The following is a 26717-nucleotide window of genomic DNA, read 5'->3' on the forward strand; positions in this document are numbered from 1 at the left end:
CAGAGGGGCTGCGGGTCAGCGGGAAGAACAACCGCCGTGCCCAGCGATTCCCACAGCCAGGGGAGAAGGAGCCTGCACCGACCCCATTCCTCCGTGCATTTTTTTTAAAGCCTTTGCCTGGCTCTCCGTTGCCCAGTCAATCGTGCTTTGCGTTATCCCAAAGCCTCGAGGAGCTGGGAGAATGCTGCGGGCCGGTCCCGCCGGATGCAGCCTGGGAAACCGCAGAGAATCACGCTTCCCCTCTGCTCCTCCCGTACCATTTATCATTAAAAGGGAAATTTACTTCTTCCTCTACGACCCGGGCTCAAACTGGCGCTTCCCCTCATCCCGAGTACATTCGGTGCTCGAAAAGGGACATCTCCGGTCGCTGTTTGCCTCAGGACTTCCTTTATTCCCCTCTCAGCAGGAGGAGAGGTGCAGGGGAGGGATGTACGGCCAGGCTGGGACAGCTCCTGCCTCTCCTGCTCCCTCCTCGTCCTCCCCCTTCCTATTCAATGAGGCCAAGCTGGGAAACGTGTTTGCCACCCACTCCCCAAGTGTCTGTGCTGAGACTTCCCAAGCTCTGGGGCAAACAGGGGCTGCTCCCTCCAGGCCTCCACTGCCCACTGTGCCCCATCCCAGCAGGAGATGTTCTCCCGTCCCTTGAGCCTCAGGTCTGCCCCAGCAGCAGGAATGACTGCTGCCTGTGGGGAGCTGCTCTGCCTCTATCTCACAGGCATAACATTATCTCTATTTTTATAGAAAGGGTGCATGAACTAGGCTTGGTTAAGGGATAAATCCCAGCTAAATTTAAACTTCCTGTCTTAAGGCTGCTAAATGTCTTTAAAAAATGCCACCGAGTGGCTTATGTAGAAATATTTATTTATACTTTTTTTTCCTTTAACTTAAATATACACACTCAAAAGTGTTCAGGTATGAACCTGAACTACATCAGCTAATTTTTGAAGCTTTGGGCCATCCATGATCCTTTGGCTGCCATGTCCCTGAACCACCCAGCAGTGCTGGGTACTCCCAGCCCCTATGGAAAGGGCAGTCATAGCTCACTGTGCTGCCCCAGCCCTCACAGAGTTTTCTGTCACCAGCTGTAAGTCTGAAGAAAAAAAATTGCAAAATTCCTGGCTACAGCCTGGGGAGCCTCAGCCCCTGCAAGCAGGGTCCTCGTGACCCAGCACAGTTGTGAGCACCCCCAGGTCTGGCAGTGACATGCAGGAACTCCTGTGTTCCTTGTGGTCACCTCTGTGACCTGCCTGCGTTCACAGCTGAGCCCATGGACCCTTTTTAATGCACATACTGCCCTAACATCTAAAAGGGTTTTTAACTTCCCTGCTCCCCAAATCCAGGGCATGCAGCCTGCTCTGACAGCATCCCATCTCTGACAGCCTGCTCTGCTTCCCTCACCAGCCCAGACCCCCCTCCCTGCAACAGTCATAAAGAACTGCTGGAAGGCTCCCACACAGAAATAAACCATTTACAAGCTCCCATGGCCTTGTATTTAGGGCCAAGGTTAATGGTGAGGGGAAAATCTGGGTGCAGAGGAAAAGACTGTTGGATCCGAAGGTTGGAAGGAGGAAATTTTGGCTTAAATGACCCATGCCAGGCTTAAAATGCAGCTCAGCAGGGACTGTGCTGTGCCAGGTTTTGGGGCAGCAGGATAGGTGAAGATGTTGCCCACAACCTCTTGCTCAGCATCCCCCCCATCCCTGAGGCTGCTCTGGCCCTGCCGGGGCACCCTGGGATTTTGTGGGTGACCTCAAGAGATTCAGTTACTCTCATCCATTCGAGGGTGAGCTGCCAAAACCATGGCTTCAGCTGGGATTGAAGCACCTGCAGCCAGCCTGAGCCACCCTCACCTCCCTGCCTTGCTCTGCCAGAGCGGGGCTTGTAGAATCTGAGGCAAAACTCCACTGGAGGATGAGAATTTTGGATGTGGAACGGAAATCAAGCCCAGCATTTGTGTGCAGCCTTCAACCTACAGCAATATCCACCGCACCCTACAGACTCCACTTGGGTAATTTCATGGGAACAGAGAATTGAAGGCAAACTCACCCCAAACCCAAGCCCTACCACACCCAGGCCTGTGCTCTGGTGGTGTCACTGCCACAGTTCCTCTTCCACCCCTCCAGCTGAACCCATCCCCACCACGGCTGGTGCCTCGCTCGCAGCAGGCTGCTGTGGGCTGGGCTCAGCTCCATCGCCCCAGGGACACCTGCAGGCTCTGCAGAGGAGTGACAAAATGACAAATCCAGGTCGTGGATGTTGCTGGTGCAGGATGAGGTTGGGTATTTATATATTTATACCCACCAGGTATGGCATTTACTTATTTATCTCTAGGGTTTGCTTGAGATCTCAGGGCAGAACGTCAGACTTGCCTGTGGTGCACGGGTGTGTGTGCTGGGGATCTTGGCTTGGCTGGGCTGTGCAGAGGGGAAGCCAGGACAGATGAAGGAGTTAAATATGGAAACAAGAGCCAGAAATACAGCAGTAACTGGACAAAATCCTTTGGAGACAAATTGTTCTAAACTAACTCAGGCTATGATACTGTTATCTGCTCTGCAAGAAAGAGCAGGGTTATCTCTTTTTTTTCCCCCCCTCCTCCTTCTTGTCCTAGGAAGCTAAAAAGAAGAGCCCAAAGCCCACTGCAAGGTTCTTCAGGACTGTGTGTCCTTGAACCATTAGCTCGTAGGTACAATTTAACTGCCACATCACTCATCTTGGCCCTGATTAGACCCAGATGAACACTTTCAATATTAATAGTCAGATGATTTAATAAAGCTGCACAAGCAGTAAAAGTAACAATACACTTCCATAAACGGGTTCCAGATGTTGCCAAGGCAAATGCTAAACATCAAAATACAAACTTCAAAAAAAAAAAAAGTTAGAAAAAAAAAAAAAGCTGGATAAGCAAAACTTGGAACAAACTATAAACTAATTAAATGTGGGTTGAGTTTTCCAAAAATAAATTGAAGCCATAAGGATGTGATGTGAGCCAATAAATAGTACAGTTAGTCAAAGTTACTGTGGAATGACAGTTGGAAAGAGGGTTTGAAGTCATTGATAGGTGGGCTCAGCAAGCTTGGCTTCCCATCAATAGGAAGGCTTGTTCTCCTGTGCACGAGAGCAGGATCAAATCTCCTGGTATCTATAACTGGGACCCCAGAGAGGTTACTGAGAGAATATGAGATGATTTTCTAGTCAGGGAATAATGGAAAAATGATGCCAGGAGTGCCTGTGTCTCTCTTGCAATAGCAGCAGGGGTGATACCACCACCCAAGGACACCGGGATATTTTTCCCTGCATGTTGGGGCAGCCTTCCAGGCTCTCATTGCCCACAGGGCGTCCACAACCTCTGCTTGGCCACCTGCAAAGCCCGTGGAAACACCACTGCTGTAGTCACAAACCCACCCTCTTCCCCATACAGGAGCCATTGAAAACAGCTCTCTGAGAGAATTCCACCCCAGCCCCATCACTGCTGTCACAGAAGCAGCCACCCACAGCAGATGAGCTTTCTGCCAGCAGGACTGCACCTGTAAGAACAGAGAGGGGGATTTTGTGAGCCACCATCCACCCCTGCAGCCCCAGAGAGCAGGTGGGTCACCCAGCACCTCACTCTGGCTCCAGTTTTCCTCACACTGTGGTCCCCAAAGAGGAGGAACCACTAAGCAGCAAGCAGGGGGTTCTTGGGGGTGCAGGCACAGCACATTTGTTACAGGCAAGGAGAAAGCTCCTCATAGCCCAAGCAAGGGCAGGAAATGCACTTTCATGGAGGGGCAGAAGGAACACTTTTAGTTCTCAAGAATTCTCCCGGACATGGTGCTTTTGGACAGCTAAACATCAAGATGGGCTTCAGGGAATGTGTTAGGAGTGAGACATTAGGGCACTTATCCCTGTTCCCAGCTCTTCCCAAGGTGGAAGGAGACCAAGGCTTTAGTTACACAGGGCCTCCATTACAGGACCTTCAGATCGTGCTCTGTCTTGCAGTGATAACTGTCCTTACATTGCTTCTATTTCTCAAGGACAAAGAAAATTTGTCAATTTTTAGGTTGTAAATGTTCTACAGTGAGGTCTATCCCCTCTTTTCTGCATATCTCCAAGCACCCCAGGATGGGGCTGACACTATTTCAGCAGCCACAGAGGGCTGCCCAGCTTGCTGTTGCTGCGGTGGCTCTGGGGGCCCTGCATTCTCTTTTCCATGCAAGTCAGTCAACCTGCAATCCCCAGGCTCTGCGCTGGGAGAGACCAAGGCTAGGGAGATTAGTTGAGATGCTCTTTGCTTTCTCTAATGAGCAGTGCACTCAAACGCAGCACTGGGGAGCAGCTCTGACTCAGCCCTGCAGCCCTGTTCTTCCCAGGTAGGTGCCCTGATGGAAACACAACCTGCACTGGGACCTGCTTTCCCACCTGGGTGAGCCGGGGCTCCGCGGTGAGTCCTGTGTCTGCTGCCAAGTTTAGGATTAGGTCTTGCTTTGGGCTTTTATCCATAGTTAATGACACAAGTATGCAATAACGGAGCCTCATAAAATTATTATGAGAACAAACAAATTCCTTCCCCTTTTATATGCAATATTTTGTTTTCAAGATTAATCCAACAGCAGAGCTGATGGGCTCTGCTCTCTTGCTGACCCATGTGAGAGCACCAGGTGCTCCCCATCAACAGGTTACTCCTGAGCTGCCTCCTCCATGATGCAACAACCAGTGCCACAGGTGGGCATCAGGGTAATTCCTGTGCCCTGATTTCCAGGAGATTCTGCGCAGGGTCAGAAGTTCCCATGGAAGTTGTTCAGCATGACCTGTGTAACAGTGATCCCAGATTTCTTGCAGATTTCTTGCAGTCTTGCCTGATCTTGTTGCAGCATCCTGCTGTGCTGCAGAATCTCCCCAGAACCAGACCTCAAAGCGTTGTACTTCTATTTTGGATGCAGCTCGGTTTCCTCCAGCAGACTCCTGTTCTGCAGTGCTGGGGTCTGGCACTGCTTTCAGCTGCTGAACCAAAGAGGTTTTTAGTGTCGGGCTGCTCTTCTCCGTCCATGTGTTTTACACTGTATCTTTATCTTTGTAGGAGAGGTGGAGCAGACCAAATTGAGCCAGAAAATCTTAATATCCCAGTTTTTCCCTCTGCAAGGCACAAGCCACTGGCTCTCCCAGGAAATCCATCAGTGCTGCATCCCGATCAGGGGACCAACCCAGGCTCCACCCTCAGGTATGTGGTCCCACATGGTCCTGCATTATAAATACTGCATCTGGCAGAGTACAGTATGGAGCAAGGAATGAGCCAGAAATGTTTCCTGGTGCATAAAAAAGGACTGATTTTGATTGTGTTAGACACCAGTTCTTCCAGTGCCAGGAAGACATGCAGTATGCATTTCTGGTTTGCTTGGACCTTCTTCAAACAGGCTGGTAACTGACTTATTCTACCACTTATTTTTCCTTTGTGAAAATATCCCTTTAAATTCAGTGTTTAGCAAATACTGCTTAGTCCCATTACAAAGTAAATTGGGTATGGATCATAACAGCAGGCTTCTCCAGTCTCTTTCAGATGCTTAAATTACATCATGATCTAACTTCACCCAGGGGAGGGACAAGCTCTACAGATTGCTGTCCGTCCTTCTGCTTTGGTAATCTCCGGTATTTCTCGGGTGCCTTTCACAAGTTTTCTGTGTATCAGCACAATGACTCTGCCTTTGGGGCGTGGGGGTGTTTTGTACTGAGGTACCCCAGCATCCAGCAGCACCCAGGCAGTGCCAGGGGCCAGCGAGGAGATGCCTGGCGCTCGGCAGGGAGAATTTGGCCAGAGCAGCTTCTCTTTGATTTTGGTCAGCTGATGTCTGGGTGAGGACATGGGGCTGTGCCTGCCCTCGGAGCCACTTGTCTCCTCCATCCACTCTGACCAGATCTTGAGTTTCTTTCGCAGATTTCACTTTCTGTCTCCCAGAGCTGCTCCAGCCCTTTGTGTCCCTGGGGGTGGGATGCCGGCTCCGCTCGGTGTCCAGCGCTGGGGGCTGGCAGGGGCAGCCTGTGCCGCTGGGCCAGCGGGGATGCCGGTGGCGGGGGGGGCTGCAGGGGCAATTGTTTGCCACATTGTGCTCTCGCTTGTGTTTAAAAACAACAACAGCTCAACTGACTCATAGGTCCTACGGCCTCTGAGTCATTTTTTATTTCTGGATTTCACTGCTCTGCCCTTTGCAATGAAGGGAGTTGCATGCTCACACACACACACACACACACGCACACACACACACACATCAAGTTCACATTTGTTTTTCCCCTATAAAAACAAAACGATTTCCATACCATTAGCGAAACAGAAATGATTTGACTTCGCGTACCCTGGCTTTTATTTTCCATTGTATAAACTCTGCAGATGAAATAATGATGGTTGTAAAGTAAACCTCTCTTTTTTTTTTTTTTTTTTTTTTCCTTTCCCTTTCCAGGCAGCCTCTTTTCGAAATAGCAATAGGGAGTCACAGACTTGGCTTGTGCTGCGCCTGTAGTAATTAACCCCTTCATCCCTGGCTTTTCCTCTGTTGGAAGTTAGCCACGGCGTGGGTGAAGGCATCAGCAGGTCTCCTCTGGGACTAGAAGCAAAGCGGGGGAGCAGAGCAGGGAGGGAAATGTGGGAAAGGAGGCCAAGAGCCGCTCCAGGCAGAGCAGTGGTGTGTGCCTGGAGCTATACACTCGTGGGCTGGACAGCTTTCCTGGGAGAGCCAGAGTGCTGGCACTGCAGGGCCAGAGGTAGCTTCAGTCTTCCTACACCCCCCACTTTTTTTTGGGTTTAAATCAGCCCTACCATTTTGTGTTTAGCCTGGCAGCCCCATCCTGGGTCACTTCCCTTCCTCCCCACTCCCCAGGGATCACCAGTGAAACGTTCTCTCTCCACACGCCACTGCAGAAATAACCTATGGTAAATAATTAATCACCTAATCTTGCTCTTTTTGTTTACAGGGCTGTTGTGATTTCACCAAGCACTCGTAAGGAGGAGTGTTACTGGGGTGAGGTAACACCTGACACAGCAGCAGAGCCAGCTGGAGCTGGGTGTGCGAGCATGCCCCTGTCCCGCAGGACGGGCTGAGCTGCCCTCCCCACGAGGCTGTGAGCTCTCCTTCCTCATAGACCCTCACCATCACGTACAATCTGTCTGTCTTCAAGGCCTCCACACGTGCCACAAACATTTTTCCTAATCACATTTATCGTGCAACAGCACAACCCTGCATCCCCCCAGCACCGGGTCAGATGCTTCACTGATGCCTGGCCCGGGCGGGTTGGTGACACTGACTGAGTTACTGTTCCTCTTCCCAGACTGGGTGATGTGTTTTATATTATTTCTCTTGGATTTATTAAGCATTATGTAACTGGCTAACCAATCCCGCATGCGATGCAATCGTGGCTGATTTCATGTCAGTGGAAAGTAAACAAAAAAATTGCTCTGAAGTGGCTAAGCTGAAATTCATTTCCACATGCAGAGCAATTCCTGAAGGATCCTTCCCATCTCCTCGTGGTTAATTTGCATCCAAGCTCTCATGCAACCCATTTGAAAAGAGTTATGGAAAAATTGCACATAGAACATGACAGTGTGTTACGAGGAAAAATTATAATGATGAAGTTTATTTTACTTAAATATTTTTAAGTAAGTTTGTTGATTTCTCCTGTGCCTTGAAATGTGTGACACTTGCCTATTTTTTGTCTTTCAGCTGAGGAACTCAAAATGTGAAAGTTGCTCCCCAAAGAAAGTTTGGCATTAAAGTCTGAAAAGCCAGGCAAGCCAACCCTGCAGTCCTGAGGTCCCGAAGCCCAGCAGGACCCAGCCCAACATGACAAGGAAGATGTTCTGCCCTTGCTGAGCTTTGGAAGGACTGTAAATGTCAGGTGAGGCAAAATCTACACCCCCATTAGACTCTGAACTCAAGCTCTTTCAGGAGCATTTGCTTTCTGGTGTCATGGACAACATCTTTCCCATTAACACCAGTTTGCACCCAGAGACCTTGAGCTGAGGATGGGGGAAACATGGGATGGATAAAACTGTAGTGACTTTGCACGATTTCATTTGTTTTTCTCAGTGTTTTTGAAGCTTCCAGCAATGTCTAAAAATGATGTGTGTATTTCTGGTTCTACTTCATGACACACTTCACTGAAATATCAGTAAAGTTGGTGCTGGGGGTTACCTGGTTGCACGTTATTTGCATTATTTTTCAGTCAGTCCCTGAGGCAGCCAAGCACCTGCTTCACCTGGGCAAGAAGCTAAGCCAAATTGGGTTGAAATGCTGTATTAGACCTGGCTGGGCTCATGGACCATGGGACATCATTTGCCAGTTGTTGGGCTGGAATTTGAACATAAAGGTGACTCCAGCTGTGATCCAGGGACAGATGAGGGTGGTGAAGGGGCATGATGGGACAGCCCTGAGGGCAATGCTGGTGGGCAAGCTCACAGCTCCATGTGGGTGTCACCACTGCACCTATCCTTGTGCTGGCTTACTAGATGAGGAAAGCTGTCCTGAAACAAGGAGAAAACTCAGAAGTTAGGGGTTGTCCCCTCTGCTGGAGGCTAGTTTATTCTTTTGTGTGATGAGCAGGGATGCTCTACATCCTGCCTTGAAAAGACAGAAGGTTAGAACAGAAGGTTAGCACAGGAATCCCTCACATTGCCCAGGACAGCAGCTTGAGAGTGGAGTTTTTTTACTCCCTACCTGCTGGGTATCGTGGGACATTGTGTAATTATGGTCAGTACCTCCAGAGCCGTGACCAGGCCAGGCAAAAGCTTCCCTGGCAGACAAAAGCAGGTGTGAGTTTGCCTGGTAACACCTGTACTCATCCCTTTAGTCATTTGTCAGCCACTGGGCTATGAGTGTCAGATGAGGGGAGCTATGACACAAACCAAGTTTTGCAGCCATCCTGTGTCTGAAGGTGCAACCTTTTTTGACAGCAAGTCCCTTCCATTGCACCTATGTCCCCATTTCTTTCTTGTTCCTATATTCTGCTGTCCTTTAGACCCTGTTGTGTTGGAAAACCCTAGAGAGAGCAAGCCAAGCCAGCAGCACAGCCTGAAGTGCCTGGGAGGGAAAAAATCCCCACAGCCAGGGGTCAGCCCAAGAGAAAACCATGGATACAGTGTGGTGACCTTCACCAGCATCACAGCATGGCCCCACTGCCACAGCAACTCCCACCAGCCCTGGCAGCACGCAGGGGGAATGTGCCATTCCTCCTTGTCAGATGGAAAGCAAAGCAACTTATTCAGGGTCTGAGGAGGTGGGGAAACGCTGAGTTTCAGCAGTTCATGAGTAATTTTAGCAGATCTGCCAGCACCTCTGCTTATCTGGGGCCTTGCAGGGTGAGGCAATGCATTATCAGCACATCACAGCCTGGGGCGTGTGGGCTGCCAGTGGGGTTTGCAGAGGGCTGAGCTGGCACATCCCCAGTGGAAGTTGCCTTCTAATGATTGGGGATTTGCATGCCATGTTTTCAGAGGGCTCTGAGATTTCAGCCCTTTGAAGAGCACTTTGCAGTGATTTGGTTCTGACTACATTCTTGTCTTCAAAAAATAAGTCCATTCTTCCACCTCCCTCACTGCTGGGAGCAGGAGTCACTGCCTGGCCATGCTCAGGTGGTTTGAACTCATCCTGTTGCAGGTTGCTGCAGAAATTGCTGAGGATTTTAGAGCACTTTTAGGACTGTTGCATGGCAGAATGCAACAGAAAACCAAATCCACTCTGCTGTTGCCATCATTTTTGTTGCTCCTGTTTCTGCAGAGGCATCAACAGTATATCTCATACCCCAGTTAACTGCAGCTTCTGCAACTCATTCTCAGATGCAGCAGTCATGAGTTCCCCCTTTTACACAGAAAAAGCAGCAGCAATCAACCAAGTAGGAAAAACATGTGACATGCTAGTGGGTAGCAGACATTGCTCTGCCTAAACTAATGCCATTCAAGACCCTTGAAAAACTACTAAAACTACTGTGCAGCAGTGTTTTTTTACTATTATCATCATATTGTGCTCTGGAATTCAATTTTCTGTGTATTTTTCAGGCTCTGCATGAATCCTGGATTTCCGAGAATAGATGGAATTGAAATTGAAGGATACCATCCAAATAGGTAAACACGTCAGAAACATTATCTGGGTCACATTTGGGCACCAGGGTTTGCTCTGTTTTAAGTGCAAATGGGCTACTGACGATTTAGATGAATTTCCTGAGGAGTGTTTGAAATTCCTGGCACACGTTTGGTATCCCATCTGTTAGAAGGTCTTTGATGAGCCCACAAAGAGACTTGGACTGGAGCTGCTGCTCTTCATCTCTGGTTGGACTTCTTATGATTGACCAGTTTGTATTTTTTGCATTTGTATTACTTTGATTCCCAAGGACAAAAAGGGCTTGCAAGGGACTGTGTCACAAGCTGCTGGGGCAGAGATGTTCTGTGAACTCATCCATCCATGTGCTGTCATCAGCTTGTTCCAACACTGCCAGCTCTTTATGTCTGCTGAAATCATTATGTAGAGTCAAATTTTGCCCTCATTTAGGCCAGCTCTAACAGTAATTAAGTAATTTGTTCTGTCAGAGGGAACTTGAGGCTAGCTTGGGTTACAAATGCTAAAAACTTTCCGCCTTCTCCTGAAGTGTCCCATGTTTAGCACATAAATAGATGGTGTCTTCTTGTCTTGCATGTCCTTCTTCATCTATTAAAAAATATCTTTTAAGGAGCTTGTGTTGTAACTTACCAAAACACACTGCCCAGTAGGGCTGAATTCAAATTGAATATTTTCCATTTTTTAAAGCAGAAGAGAGCTAGGGCAGGAGGGCAGGGGGACCAGGGTTTGAAAGGAATTTTTTTGGAAAGGAATGGAACCAAGGGTCCTGTTGACAAAGCTTGAAGTGCTTTTTCTTTGCACATAGAAGTGACACGAGCTAGTGTGTCTTTGCAATGCCTCTCAGGACATCCCCCTTGCAGCAGAAGGTGAAGGTTTCCACAAGTCCCAGCCCCTGGGCAGAGCTGCCACACAGCTCCAGGGAGAGTCAGCAGCTGGGGGAGATGAGATTCAGGGGAAAATGCTGCTCTTCCAGCATGGAAGAAATGACAAGGCAGGGAATGTTCTCTATTCCCCATCTCTTGCTCCACAATGTCATCACTTTGCAGTAATGCCTTGTCTTTTCACCTCAGTATCCTGCCTCTGGACACCTCCTGAGACATGCCACAATCTGAATATGCTGAACAGTGCTTCTGCCCAAGAGCTACCTCCCAAGCCACAGCCTGTTGCAGAGCTGACAGCCCAGGCAAGGGTGAAAGGAAGGCTCAGATGTGATGATGCTGTTCTACAAACAGGTGAGCACAGGGTACATATACAAAACCACGGTAAATGTTTGCTGAGACTTCACCCCCAAGCCAATAGTTTCTACCTCTGGTGGGAATGTCTGCATTTTCTTCCACTGAGTGCCTTTTGACATATTAAAGGCATGGCAGGAACTGAGATCCCAGGGGATCCATTGGTCTTATTTCTGTGGATGCTTGTACCCTGGGTCTATTTGAAGAACGATGATTCATTCAACTGCTTGAGCTTATGGGTCTGTGTGTCACTTCCCACTGTAAGAAGAAGGGTCTTCTTTGCTATCATGGACTGTTTGGGGCTAATTTTGGGATAGATCTAGCATGGAAAAAATGCTTTACGCAGCAAGACAGCAGCTGATTCAGTTTCTTCCATGCTGGATGCTGGTGTTTAGAGTCTCCAAGGCAGGAAGTTTTGTCAAGCAACATCAAACAGATGTTCCTCATCGTGTTCCAGCTGCATTGACTGGCAACCTGCTCAGTCAAACCCTCAAGGGGGACACAGGCGTTCATTCTGCAAGGACAGCAGTTTATTTAACAATCCACCTGGAAGCAGCAAAGGATCTTTTAAAAGAAATATCTGTACCAGTGTTCATTGTAAATGCACCAGAAGCTCTTGTACTCACAGCAGTCACAGGAACCGTTTCCAGGAAGGGGCCTAAGTTATCCTCCTGATAACTCAGGAGGATAACTCCTCCTGATTTTGCAGGAAAAGTGAAGAAATTTTTCTCTGGATTTTCACACCGCTGCTGGTCACCGTATGAATCCACACTGGCAACATCATCTTTTGATGGGGTGCACAGTGAACTATGGCAATGCAGGATACAGCTAAGCATTCTGGTTTGGGATGGCTGAAGGGAGAATGGATCAGTATCAAAATCCCAGGGTTTTCCATTGTTGATCCAAAGAAAAGGCCCCTCTTAGTGGCCGGGAACTCCAGCAGATGTCTCTGGACCTTCCAGATGCAAAGGTGTTCCCAGAGGGAACATCTTCACAGGGCTGTTGCAGGAACTGAAGAGATTAGGAGAGATTTGGAAGTGGGACAATATCAGACATCGGTGGGTGTCAGCTCAGGTGATTGCTTCAGGGCTGTGCCCTGCTTGGATCCCAAGGCAGGGCAATAAACCAGCCCTGTTTGCTGGCTGCCATGGCTGTGCTGGTTCCCTTGGCTGGCACGAGCGCATCTGTGCTGCTTTGCATGCAGGGTGTGCATTAGGGGGTGTGTGATGGTCCTGGAGGTCTGGACTCTCCAGCTCCAAGGCATTGCTAGAGGACTTGCCATCGAGTGCTGCATGGGCAGGACAGCAGCTCTCTGCAGGCTGGGTGAAGGCAGTCTGGAATTTCCTCCAGAAACCTTCACGCCTCGCCAGCACTGAGTCTGGAGCCAAGGTGGAAGCTGCTGGGGAAGCTTTCTTTAGACATCTACTTATCCAGAAAGACTGGAGTTTTGGGTCCAGTAGAGAGTAACTGTCATGGAGCTAAAGGAAACCTCTCCATCCACAGCGTGGGAAGGGGAGAGGTCTCCCCGCAGCTGGAATGTGTCCAATATGATGCTGCTTCAACTACTTTGAGAGTTGTGGCCACTTTGGGAGAGGCACAGGTGGAACTGGAGCACAGGACCCTGCAAAGTGACACTCTGCAGCTGCCTCTGCTGGAACCCCACCTCGGCCCCCCACTATAGCTGGAACTTCACACTGAACCCCCAGCTACAGCATGCCCAGGCTGATTGCTTCAAATCACTCACATCAAATAGTGATAAGGTCCTTAAAAAAAAATAAAAATCTTGAATCCAGGGTAGCAATTGGGTTTAGGCATGTCCTTGGGCTGCTGGAGTCCACATGGTCCATAGCCCTATGTCCAGCACAGCCCGGCAGGCTGTGGTCACAGCTGGACACAGTAATGACCCACATGCCATGATGAATTTGCTGTAGTATGAATCAGCTGTCATTTGTTCCTGGCTTATCAATGAGAAGGAAAACATTGCAGTGCAACAGCTCCATGAAAGTTTAAGTCTTGGAGCCTCATAATTGGTAGGAGCATGGGCTGCAGAGGGGATTGCACGATAAGAAGGCTCTCCCACTTCTCCTAAAATTTTGACAGTTACCAGAAGCTGGTAGCAGAGTTTCAACCCTACATGGGATGTAACAAAAAGATGAACCAACTGAAGAAGAAGAAATATGACTCTGATGGATGCCACAGATCATTTCCAGAGGCAGGATCACAAGAGTTGACTCTGAATTCAGGGATGTGCATGCAAGCAGGGCCAAGACAGCTTTCAGCCACTCCTTCATTTCCCCCTGAAGATCCCTAAGGAAATGTTATCCCACAGTTGGGGTCCAGCATGGACATAATGTGGGTTTGATAGGGCAGGCAGCCATCAGTGGTGTTATCTCCCTTCTGCATGGAGGCCCCTTCCAGCACGAGGCTTTCACTTGGCACACAGTGCTGAACTCGGGATGTGAAACGACCAGAGTGTGTGGGAGCTGCTGATTTTGTCTCCTTGGTGGGACTGTTTTTTTTAATAAAAGTATCAGATGTTGCGCTTCCTTGAAAACATGACAGTCTATGGGAGAGTTCATTAGTTTATGGCAAGTTGCAACACTGTGGAGCCTGGCTGAAAGCAAATGTTATTGCAAAGAGTTATCACTAAGGGGAGAGGAAAACAATGTCCTGAGGAAATAAACTCGACAGAGCAAATCACAGAGCAATATAAAGCTGTGGAGTACAGGCAGTAGAGCGGAATTCTTTCTCAGAATAAAAGGCCCCAGTCACCTGTTTTTAATGCCAGTGTTTGCTTTCTGCAAATTCAATGAATACGTGGGATACATCTGTACAGAACTCTGTCTCTAATGGGAGTAACAATATCACGATTGCAGCTGGCTGTACTTATTTACTACTAGGACACAAAAATGTCTTTGGGGCCATCATTAAACAGTGATAACACCAGTAAAATACCAGGAAACATCAGTTTTGTGTTGGTTGTTGGGATTTTTTGGTTAGAAAATTGTGTGTTCTAGTTTCAAGTTGTACCAAATATTTCAGAAAGTATTTCATTCCTCAAAGCCCCCTATTAAAATACAGAGTGAAGCTTTACTGATGGTCAGCTATACCAATGACTAGCCTGCCTCAAAGCTGGAGGTGCAAAGGGAGAGGAAATACCAGTTTTCATTCATCTCACATAGCTGTACACTGCCACTCTTCTTGACCTTCAGTTAATCTAATTCACACCAAGGACTGAAACCGTAGCATCAGATTTGGAGGTGTGTAAAGGAGAATAGAAAATAAGCCATCACTTGCCTTGCTGAGTCTCATGGCACTTGCAACATTGCAGAGCACTCCAGTTCTGCATTGTCAGGGTTTTTCTTGTGTCTTCCATTTTTATTTCCTAACTGGAGAATTTGCTGCAGCTTTGTTCTTATTTAGCCTCATGGTAGGATGCACAAGTTTCTACTTCAAGCAGTGGGATCCTATGCCTGCTCCTAACCCAGCTACCTAAGCTGAGCCAACATGGGGCTCTGGTAGCCCCTCAGAGCTTTCTGAGGGTGGTAATTTCTTCCTTTGTTTTGGCTGTAATAAATCAATGTGACATGGATTGTCATAACCAGCCCTGCAGCCCTGTGTCCTGGGGTGGGCAGTGCCCAGCTCCACATGTTGCTTAGCTTGGGAGGAGAGGTTTGCTCTGCTGCTCTGGCTTGTCCTTGGATCTGCCAAGCTCGTTTCTGCAAATGCATGTGAAGTGGAAGGTGACTCTTCTTTTGTCTTTTTCCTTCCCTTTTCCTCTCACTGTTTGCCCCAGTGTTCCTAAATTTTGCATGCATTGGTGTTGGGCTGCTATCCCAATAGCCTGAGGAGCAGGCTGGCATTTTGGTGGCACTACAACTTCTGGTTTTAGCTCTGGTGACCTCAGAAATAAGAGGCCAACTTCTGGAACAAGCTGCCTGAGGAGCCTGGGATAGGTCAGAGATTTCTTGGGCAGATCAAAAGCCAGAGATGCTTTTCTGACAGCCCTGGAGCTCCCTGTCCTGATTTATGAATTCTATACGCTCTATATATTTAGCTGAAGAGGCTCACTGGGGGAACAGTTTCTGCAAGCAGGAAAGAGGATGTGACTTCAGAAAGCCACCATCTATCAGGAGATAACCCCTCAAATGCACTCTCTGTAGAGCCATCAACCATGGCAAAGGGAGCCCAGGAGACTTGGCAAAAAATGTCAGGATATTTCACCGGACCAGCATTTTTAACAGGAGACCTAGTTATGGGAAAGCAGACTCAAACCCCGGGAACTGGGAGCTCTGGACTTGGGGTAGCAGACCTGCAACCTCACCTAATTTCAAAAATCTTCTTTCTCTTTCTTTGGAACCTCACCAGAGCCCAAGGGGTATAGCTTGCTCTCCCTTGGTAAGTGCTACATGCCTTGGCAGGTTTGGAGTTTCATATCCTCTTCTGGAGATTGGAGGCACAAAGGCTCTGCCAGGCTCCTGGGGCTCTTCACAGCCCTGAGAGCTGTTGTCACACCAGCAACACTTAGCTCATGTTCTTGAGGCAGTCTCCACAGGTTAGAGGGTTGTGATGCTTTGCTGTCCCCTCCGTGAGATGAGACTGAGCTCAGCCCCATTCCTGTGTGGATGTGAGCCCTGCTCCTGACAGATGGAGCACAAGGGATAATTTCCCAATATTCATAGAAAACAGGGAAGGAAAACTCCTAATTCCTACTTTTAAGGCCAGAGTGTTTCCATGAGCACAACACAGTAATCCTGATATCAAATCTGTAGTTTCTGTATAGGTTATGGACTTCCAAGCAGGTAGTCTTGCAGTCTTGAAGGCTTTGAGCAACAAATACCCACCAGATCCCAAGCCTGAGTAACTACCTGCTGGAACAACTTCACTGTGTTCTGTCCCATTTTAACTTCCAGTGCGCACATCTTGTTTTATCTCTGCTCCACAGAAGAGGAAGCCCTCTGCCAGAAAAGGTTTTTCCAGGACCTGAGTGTAGATGGCCAGCTCACCTCTCAGCTCTCTCCTGGCCAACCTAAAGACACTGCAAGCCTCCAGCTCTACCCCCCTGTATGACAGTTTTCCAATTCTGAATGATGCTCGTATTTTTTTGTCTGGCCCAGGTAAGTTCAGGACTGCACCAGCTTTCTGTCCTGGAAGGACTGTCTGCTCACCCGTGTGAGGGTTTGTGTTAGCAGTGGTGAAACTACAGCTCCTGTTTCACCTTCTGGTGAGAAAGTCATGTAAAATTGTTGCCCTCCAGCAGGCACTGTCACCAAGGAGAAGTTTAAGGATGGATATTTTGAAGTCTTGGTAGGGCTGGCCATGGAGAATTAGGGAAGTGCTGTAGCTGAATTTCAGTGTTCTGGGCCATGTTCTCTATGGCAAGTCTTAAATTTCTGTGCTAAGAGGAGCAACTTTGCTGCTGCCACCAAGCCAGAGTTGTCTCTCTTTAAAGAGAGGCTTGATGAGTGGTATGATTTGTTGCTTGAAGGACAGCTGAATGTGAATGTTCTGTCAATTTGGGGAATCTGGGGACCTAGCTCTTCCCTTCTCTTTTAATGTCAATGTGAAGTGGCCTCCTTGGCCACTTTTACTTTCTCAGAATGATTCAATCTTAACACTAAATGCAAAAGAAGTGGATGTAGTCCCAGAAAACATCTATCACTGGTGAGCTGAATCACAGAGAGCAAGCCCTGGCTTATTTTTTTTACCCTGTGCAGAGGCAAATTTTGTCATCATATCACTCACATAACCTTTCAGATGAACTTAGTAATGGTGATATGTTTTGGTTTGGCTTCTTTCAGATTAAAACCTTGCCTTTCAGAAAAAGGAAACCATAAGTTAAGTAACTCCAAAATTAGGTATTTCTAAAGGATAGTTAGTGGTCTTCTTTCTTACCAAAAACAACCCAAGACTGTGCTTTAAATAATAACTTGTAGTAATTCCTGTTCCAAATGTGATTAAGTTAGCAGGATGTTATCAGTATAGCATCCTACATTTCAAACCACACTTTAGCGTATTATCTACAAAAATGAATACTATAAATCTCTGTAACTTTGAAAAATCAACCAGATACTATATCCTTAATCTCCCCTTCTGGTTCTCTCTGCTTCAACAGTTGCACCCATGGTTTTGTTTGCCTACACACAAATTACTGACCAATCATTCTTTTATTCCCTAGTCTTGTAGATAGGGGGACCCATGTAAAGTGAATGCAGATACAGATCCTGGCCCCCAGTGCTTTCATTTGGATGCAAAAATCCTGGGATTATAATCCTCCTCCTTCATCACTTTTAGCAAAAAGTGATTTTGGTTGCATTGAAATTTCTATAGCAAGGGCAACAGGTCTGTGTTTATAAGAGTTCACTTTTAAAAGTAGTGTCCATGCAAATATAAAAATATCTGCTTTGTAGGGATATATGCCTGTATACACATACACAGACTCTGTATATACAGAAAGACACACACACATACTTAGGAGATGTGTATATAACACTCACTTATACACAAATCCATTCCCTGTTATGAAACAATCATCAAGATATAAACACAAAAAAGTTAAACCACGGATGGGCACATTTTCAAGTGCTGCTGGGGGGTTTTATCTACAGTATTGAAGAAGTGCTATCAGAACTGAAACAGGGCACTTATTACAAAGAGATCTTTACGTAAGGGCTGGAAAGGTTTGCCGAATAACCAGATGTTGTTGCAAAGACACTTCTCCTCCCCCTCTCCCCACTTCTTTCCTTCTTTAATAGTTCGATTAATTCTGTGCATAAACCAGGGCTGATAAAAGTTCTAAGCTGCAAACTTCACCACATCTGGACACTGTCGAAGCCAGATCGTTCAGCGGTGCACTTCAGTTGCTTTTAATCTCCCTCAATAAAATAAAAACTCCCAACAAGTAATGCTGACCTATATATATTTTTGCACTGTAAACACTGACATCTGCGAGCTGCTCCAAGCGAGCACACAGCGCTTTCCACCAAGCAGCCGCTTGCCCCTCGCCATAGGAGAAATACGCAGCTCACGCAGTCGTAGCAGAGTATTCAACTAAACTCTCTGCTATTTCCAATCCTCTGGCTAATTGCTGTCAGGGGAGAAATCAAAGATTAGCTGTTTTGCTGGAGGAAGGAAAAATAAACGACCTCTCTGAGTATGTTGCTTAAAACATTGCCTGACCAGAAACATTTTTCTACTCACACAAGGAGAGCAGCAGTAAGGAAAGCAGACCCGGTCTCCTCCAGTAGCCCATTTCTGGATCCCACTGGCAAGCAGAAGCCCAGCTTCACGGCGTGGACCAGCTCATCCTCCCTCGGTGGAGCCAGTCTCCTGCGTCTCTGCTGTCAAGCCCGGAGCCCCTCTTTGCGAGGCTCCCGGCTCAGGCTTGCCGGGAAGGCGGATCCAGCCGCTAAAGCCCAGCTGTGCGTGGGGTCCGCCCAGGAACTGCAGTTTATGAACAAGCTAAGCCTGACTCTCCTCTCGAAATATATACAAATATGAGAGGGGGGGCTGGGGGAAGAAGTCAGGCTCTGAGAAAAAGAGTTCGATTTTTTTTTTCCCCCTCGATGTCAATGCAGAGCTGCTCCTGGCTCCATACGGCCCAAGGATCTTTGAAGGGGACCTAAAGGCTGCTGCATGCATCTAATCAAAAAGGCATGGTACTCCTGCATGAGTCTTTCATCAGAGTAAAGCACGAAAGGTAATGCCTCAATATGCTGAGCTGCCATTAATTCATTACTTTTCCCCTGTATTTTAGAAATTATCTTTTAAATAAGCTTCAACGGGCTATATTTATAATAGGGATAATTAAAAGTTTTAGGGCAGCTTTTTCAGAAAGACCACATCAATGTGAGCTTAGCCTAAAATAGGTGCTTGCAACCCATTAAAGCAGCAGGATTTAAACATATACGTTTTCCTGAATCAGGGCCTAAAATAATAACATAGGGCATTTAAATATCTGCTTTCTCCCCAAGACCTCCAACTGCTCTGCAAAAACCAGTAAGAAATATTATCCCACTTACAAAAGGGAAACTGTGAAATGTAGCAGAATTCTGACTTGCCTTGGTTGTTAACACAATCGATCAGTGGCAAAAGGAGGAGTAAAATCCTCAAACTCTTGCTCTCTGATCTACCCCAGTCCGTATTTGAGTGTGCCAGAGAAAGAGATGCTGTTACTACGGCTTTTTGCAGCCAAAAAAAAGATAATATTTTATAGTTACTGAAAACTTTTTATTTACCCTTTTTACAAGGGGTAATTTTTTTGGTTCATTAATCAGTTTGAGGGGGCTATGTGGTGTACCTATTGTTTGTGTATTCATTTTGGTGAATATTTTCCTCCATTGGACTTGAAGGCCCTTTCTTTGTATCCATCTTGCTGATAATTTGTACCCACTTGTTTTGTAAACTATTTATAGAAATAATTCTGTTAGGGTGTTAAATAACAGTATCTCTTTTCCTTCCTTCTGGGTTTAAAAAGGAAAAAGAGGAGATGTCAGATGTGGTGCACGCACAGCTGATAAACACAACGTGTGTCCCCTGTGCCATGGTGACACACACATGCCTCTGCAGAGGGTTGCTTGGTCTGCTCTGACTTGCCCAGGTGCAAGTCAGCTCAGCCTGACCATGGGGAAATTCCTGCATGTCCCTGGTGCAAGCTACCACAGATCAAATACGGCCTCTGAGGACTAAGAATGAGCAAATGTTCAGTAAGCTTTCAGAAAGATGTTATTTTCCAACAAACATATTGGAATTGCTCACACTGGAACTGCTTTGTGCACGGTGGTTTCTTGGGGTGACCTCCTCTCTCGGATTCAGAGCATTTCAGAACGCCCATGGATTTCTCAGACTGCCAGTTGGATTTTCAGATGTGAACTCTTGTGTGTGTTACAGCACAACTGGGTAGGGCTAGTGTTAGCAACATCACAGGTTATTCATGATCCATGGGAGCCCCCTTTAAAACCAGGAAGAAACCCCTGCTGCCTATGAAACTTGGAGAGAAATAGTGTCCCCAGCAGGAGTCCAGAGGGGCTTTAAACAATGGTGGACATTGACAAAACATGCTGTAGGATTTGGAAGTGCAGGAGAAGCATGGGGTATTATTTTTTCTAGCAGCAGAACCTGGGAAGGCAGCAGGATGCCTGCACAATGTCACTGCAGTCAGGGACCCTGAGCTGCAGGATCTGCATTTTCCAAAATTCCAGGCAATCCCAAACAACTTCTAAGCCAAACTGAACCCTGTAAAATGCTTTGTCCTGTCTGCAGAATAATCTTGGGGAGAGACTTGGGGCCAGATCTCACTGAAATGAGAACAAAGGCAGTAGCTGTCCCATGCAATTGCACCTTTACAAGGCAGTTGGATATCTACAGGAAGCTCTGCAAGAGGAAAGTTTTGGGGAGCAATGCATGTCCCGCTCTTGCTAAACAGTTGTACATAGTTTTAGATGGTGTTAGACCTTCTGCTTAGCAAAACAAGCTGCTGTGATGACATGGGCAGAGGTTTGCTTTCCTAAACTGGCCACTGGGCACTGCCAGCTGCTTTCTGTGCAGGGGAAACCTGCCTGTCTGTTCAGCCCTTGTGTGAGATTGCAGGGAGCTGCAGTCTGCATCTTTAGCCCACTGAGCTGCGGCTATTGCAAGCAAACCTCATCTGAAGAAGAGGAGGGAAGAGAGGCTGGCACTATGCCATGAGTCACCCCAGGTCAACAGGAGCTCCACTGACCTGACTACCAGCTCTGTTCTGGAGAACCTGGTTATTTCTTAGACCTTATCCAAGGAAAAAGAAATCAAACTAAAAATCCACCAAAGTTACTTGGGGAAAAGTGAGTGCTCTGGGGTTTGGCCTAAAGTGCCTCAACTCACATTATAGAGTTTTGCTTCCATGAAAGAACACAGTGACCTTTTGAGTAAGACACTGGGGAGGAAAAAGAGATAAATGGTTATTTTTATTGTTGGCTTGTTTATTCCTTTTGGTGTAAATTCCCCTGCTTCTCTATTAGTGGTCTGGACAGCCTCATAACTCAAGACACACTGAAGGCTGGATTTAAGCTGAGGAACGTAAGGTCTCTGCAGGGTGATTTTTAAGTTGCATTGTGGGAGCAGTTTTCCCAACGTTCTCATTTAGGAGCTGGAAGATATTTACTAGAGAAGTAAAATAAAACTTTGGACACCTGAAACAATATAGCATATGTTTAAAGGAGGGTTTCCAGCAGCCTGTGGGAGGCAACGCTCAGCAATGAAGCAATAGATTTGAAGCTCCCAACAAGGGCACTAAATACCCCTGCACAGGGTAACCTCATGGTGGACGTGTGCCAGGCCCAGGTGATTCAAACCTGTTATTATTCCCAGGGGTGAAAATCATCTTCTTGTGACAGGGAATGTGAAGGGAGAGAGAGAAGAGAGCCATGTAACCATGCCCCAGACAGTGCTAATGTAAGGGCCAGTGCTCCTGAGCTTCTCTCTTCTCCATGGACCTCCTCCATGCTTTCCAGGCCCCAGAGATCCTATCAGGGTACTGGGTTTAAAATGACTGACTACAACAAAAGGTGTTAGGTTTACTTGTGCAATCAGGATATATCCTTCTGGCCCTCTTGATTGCTTGCACATTACACAACTGGACTAACATCTGTTGCATCTGCATTGCTCTTTTTAAAATCTGTTCATATAGTGATGTTTGGCTTCAGATGAGGTCTGTGAGTGTCTTTGTTGTTAGGAGAATTTGTTTTATACTTTGAAGTATTAAAAGACAGGTCTAAAGAAAACATCTAGCTGATAGGGTCAGGACTTAGCTTCTACTAATGAGCACAAATCCACAGTATGGATTTGTTTTTGTGTTGTGTGCTCATATTGTACTACGGCAACTTGTCCTGGCAGTTAATTTAACCCCAGAAATGTCATCACTTCTGCATCTTATAAACATGACCTTGCTTTCATTGTGCCATCAGCAGCAATTGGCTGAGTAAGATGTGCACCTTGCAGTGTGGATCCAATCCAGCTGCTGTCTCCACCCTGCATTCACAAGGACACTGGCTCCAGTCCTGGGAGGGTTTGACTAAATTCAAATGCCTGGTGGCACTGAGGGTACCCCTCAGTCTCTGGGTAAAGTTTTCATTACCTTGCACTGTCTCAGTTTCACAAGCTTTTGATGTTTGAGATCTTGGATGTGGTGCTATGGCTTGTGGCCCCTGCTACCACCTAAGGAAAAATACCATCATGGCCTTTGACATTTTCCATTCCCTTGCTGCAGCTGGTCCCAGCAGTGGTGTGGTAACCTTTGAAGATCCGATGGCACGAGGAGTCAAAGCCAGCACTGCACCCTGAGGGACGCAGCCATTCATCCTTTGGGCACAGGCAGCCTTGTCTGCTGTGCCACAACCCCTTCTCCTTAGCCCTGCCAATGTCCCTGTGCTACAGCCCCTCAGCTAATGCTTGTTTCGGTAGACACACAGGATAATTGCACTTTCTAAGTGATGCCTGACTTTCATTGGAGTGTTTGCATAGTCCAGATGCACTGGCCTAAGTTCTGACTTCTCACAGACTGTGTAACAGCTTCCTTGACCAAAGTTGCACCAATATTAAGTAGAGGTCTACCAGTCTTTACCATTTACAATGTTATTGAGTTGGTTTGTTTTTTTTTTTTTTCTCTTCAATTCTGTCACACATCATCTGGCTTTCTTCCTTTGAAGTTTTCTCATGGTTTACTTTGAGCTGCTTTTGAAGCCACTTTTAATACATTTTCATACATACTGCTGATGTGTTTGTACAGATTCTTTCAAAAATGTGGATTAGTTTTGGTTTTCTTGTTTTTATTTGTGGACTGAGATATGCTGTTGCTGAAAGGGATGGAAACCACTGCTACCAGTTTCAGACTGAGTGAAATTGGATAATTTTCCCCACCCCAAGAGTCACCCATATCTGTTTTCCACTATTTCTCTGGAAAATTAACAAAATGCTGATTTTCCTACACCTTAGTACTCATTTCACTCAGATATTTAGATGACAGAAATGTGTCTATGAGGAGCCTGAACTCACCTACTTTTCCTCTTGCACTCTGCCATGCTGAAGCAGCTACTCATGCATTTTACAGACAGTTCCTTGACATTAATTCCTCTTCTGTATTTTCTTAGGGATCCTAAGCAAGCAGCATTTTCTGCTGCATCCATCACACACCAAGGACATCACATGCAGACAGATGCCAGGCTCTTCAGTGGGGATCAGCCTTTGAAGACCAACAGTACAACCTGGCATCACTTCAGCTGCCGGATGCCTCTGGAGCACGAATACCTTCAGCTCTGGAGGAATTACTCTGTAGAGGGAAATAGGAGCAGTTTGACAGCCTGACTCATGATCTTTGTATTATTATTACTGGTAGTGAAACTATGATAGGATCCAGGAGCCTGAACCATGGATCAGGAATGTGCTTTTGAAGAGAAACTCCGGGGCTTCCTGCTTTGGCTTGTGTTACAAGGCAGTCTTAAGGCAGGCACACATGGGGGTTTTTTCAATAAGCAGCCAAACTGGAAGTTGTGAAGGGTGGCCAGTCCCTGGGGGTGGGCTAGAGGCACCCTAAAAGTTATCAGCTAAAATATGTGTGGTGTGGATGGTGGGTTCTCAGCTCCAGGGTGTTGCTCCATTAATCCATTCTGTCCTGAAGCTCCCTGCTTTGGAGCACCGGCACAGCCAGATCCTGCACAGGATACACAGTCAGCAGGAATATTGGCTGGTTTACTCTCTCTTCCTGAGGTTACTGAAAGGCTGAAGGTGTTGCAGGATAGATGCAAAGCAGAGCCACTGCTTTAGGTGTTTTCATTCTGGTTCTCAGTAGCATGATGGTTGTCGTTAGTAGTTTTATTATCTTTTAAATCTAATTATTTCTAAGAAATTGAAAGATGAGGAACTCAAAATGAAGATAGTGATAAATAATGTTTTGACAAAGGGGAAAATATCTGAAATATTTCTCAGTAATATGGCTTTTTTTGGAGGTGTGTTATTTGCTAGAGCAACACAGACTGTCGAAAAATCCAATCAGAGCATATAAAAGAAAAGTTTATGAGGTAATATAGCTTTCTTCCATCAAAAAGCAGTTTATTCAGTATAACAGTAGGATTAAAACAAATGGATTTACAGAATAGAAAAGATGGAGTTCCCTGCTTTCCAGAGGCTGTAATGGGAGTCAGTGCAACTTCAGAGACAGAAGGGACTTGTAGGTAGGAAGTTGAGTAGAGTTTGCCTTAAGTTGAAGAACAAGGGACCTGCTGCCAAGTGAAGATGCTGAAGAGCAGGAGAGTGTCCTGGTTAGACTGACCTGCAGGAGGTTGGACTCACATCCTGGAAAGAGGGGATCCAGGGAGACCCTGGGTGCATGAGTAGTTGTGCCTAGTTAGGGGGGAAGCACTACAGCTTATTTTGACCAAAGTAGCACAAGTCCTGGAAGTTCTCCTGGGAGCAGCATTGTGCTGTGAGAAAATACTGGTATCCCACTTTGCAGGCTGAGGTAGGGAAACACGGCTCAGGAAGAGGACTTTGATGTTTATGGAAGATCTCTCCATTGCACATTGTTTTTTTCAAGACATCTCAGTCTCCTCTGAACTCTCCAAGCTGGAATGTACGTGAGGGCTACCCAGGCTCCCAGTCATCCTGATTTAGGCACTTCTACCACTACCCTCATCCTGTATATGCAATGTTTTAACTCTTCTCCACATCTTTTAGTGTATGAAGAAAATTCAAAGGAGCAAATAGTTTTTGAAATTGTAGAATGTAAGACCTACAATATATTACTGTACTTTATTGATGATGTTTTCTCCATAATAAAAATATTTAGCACAAAGTATGATATCCTGCATGAGTTTCATATAAATATTTCCATTATATAACTGATAGGGATCAGAAAAATTTCAGTATGCACATGCTGCAAATGCAAGTGTAATTGATACAAGGTATGTATCTTGATGTACATCTTGAGTAAACATAAGAAAACCATAGCTTAATGAAAAACAGACTGTGTCTTACAACACGCAATCGTGCTTTTACATCTGAACTGGACCTTGGGTTTAGAAAACAAATCTTAAATCAGTCCTATTCAGAGGACAAATCACAGTTCACATACTTGTAAAAAACTTTTGTTTTAGGAAAGCCTTTTGTGGAAAAGCTTGGGAAACTCCATACAGCTACAGTGGTGGAGGGGTGGGAAAGGATAGATTGAGGTATCAGTTCAAATAATCTGAGGAAAAAGTTGCATAAACATTGAAGACAACAGAATAGAAACCAGACGCCAAATATTAATTCATGGGGTCTTCAAAGGGGATTTTGAGATTTATTTTAATTGTTGTTGAAAGAAGAAGATTAATTTTTGGATGAAAAATGTATGCAAATTCATCTCTGGTCAACACTACAAAAAACCCATTTCCTACACAAAGCAGAAAAAAGCAAAGCAAAGAAACCCATAATATCAACTCTGTAATCCCCCAAAGTGGCCTTTAACCTGGGTTTGAGAAGAGTAGGAAAAGAAAAAAAAAGCTACATAAGAATAATAAAGAATGTACTGCCTGAATCAAAGGACATTAATCTGGTGCAAGAATGGGAAATCTCAAGGGTTGATGTGATATGTAAACCAGGGAACAATGACACCATTCCTGAGTGTCCAAAATGGTATTTGGAGAATGAGGAATAAATAGGAACAACCTCTTCATCCCATTTCTCAGTCCCAGTTTGCCATGGTGTAGACACCATGGGATCATGAGAGAATAAACCCAAGAGTGAAGATATATATATATATATATATATGTATGTATATATGTGTGTGTGTGTATAAAAATCTACAGTATGTGATGTTCTGTAGGGGCTGAAGGGTGGACTTCCTGAATGTCTCTCCAAAAACACAGACAGGGAATGACAGAAATGCACAGGGAGGTTTGTTCCTGTTCAATGAGAAGAGATGGGGCAGCTGGGGCTTTCATTAAATAATATCAGAGTCTTCCCCAGAGCTGAACTTGGCAGATTTTACCTACTTTAATCTCTCCTGAGGAAGTGTGGCAGGATGGGACATCCACAGGTGCTGCCCAGCAGAGATGGTGGGCAGGAGAACGCATCTCTGCTTGTCCAGCCACTGTTGGAAGGAGCTGATGGAAAAGGCTGGCAGCCAGGATGGTGAGGTGAAAGGAACACAGTACAACCGAGTCCATTACTCCTATGAAAGGGGTGACTGGGGAAATAACAGGCTGGTGGGCTTTGAAAAAACAACCCGAGCTGCTTAATGCTAACAAACATCCTGTGGGAAAGTTGATGGCTGCTGAAAGAGACTCAATAAAGGAAAGTGACAAATCTTGCTATAGATGAGAGATGAGAAAGTATCTGAAATATTTCCCATTCGTACGGAATTTAATTTTTGTTTAAGGTGTGTTATTTGCTGTAACAACTT

General features: G+C 46.2%; 1 protein-coding gene and 1 long non-coding RNA gene across 3 annotated transcripts in view; one reads left to right on the forward strand and one right to left on the reverse strand.

The window, feature by feature from the left end:
• Positions 1-18794, reverse strand: part of LOC119703092 (TGF-beta receptor type-2-like) — a 33957-nt gene extending 15163 nt beyond the window's left edge. Inside the window, exon 1 of the mRNA XM_038142356.1 lies at positions 18506-18794. Coding sequence (XP_037998284.1) covers positions 18506-18557 — 52 coding nt within the window. The 5' untranslated portion in view covers positions 18558-18794. The remainder of the gene's footprint in view (positions 1-18505) is intronic.
• On the forward strand, positions 4-25109 carry LOC119703094. 2 transcript variants are annotated; one of them, XR_005257548.1, is made up of 6 exons: positions 4-3586; positions 5057-5197; positions 5524-7860; positions 10016-10081; positions 11144-11305; positions 23428-25109. It is a non-coding gene; the product is annotated as an uncharacterized LOC119703094 (long non-coding RNA). The 2 variants fall into 2 exon arrangements; XR_005257547.1 differs by having other exon boundaries at positions 5057-7860.
• Positions 25110-26717: the final 1608 nt, after the last annotated feature.

Source organism: Motacilla alba, chromosome 7 (assembly GCF_015832195.1).
Source record: "Motacilla alba alba isolate MOTALB_02 chromosome 7, Motacilla_alba_V1.0_pri, whole genome shotgun sequence".
Taxonomy (NCBI): Eukaryota; Metazoa; Chordata; class Aves; order Passeriformes; family Motacillidae; genus Motacilla; species Motacilla alba.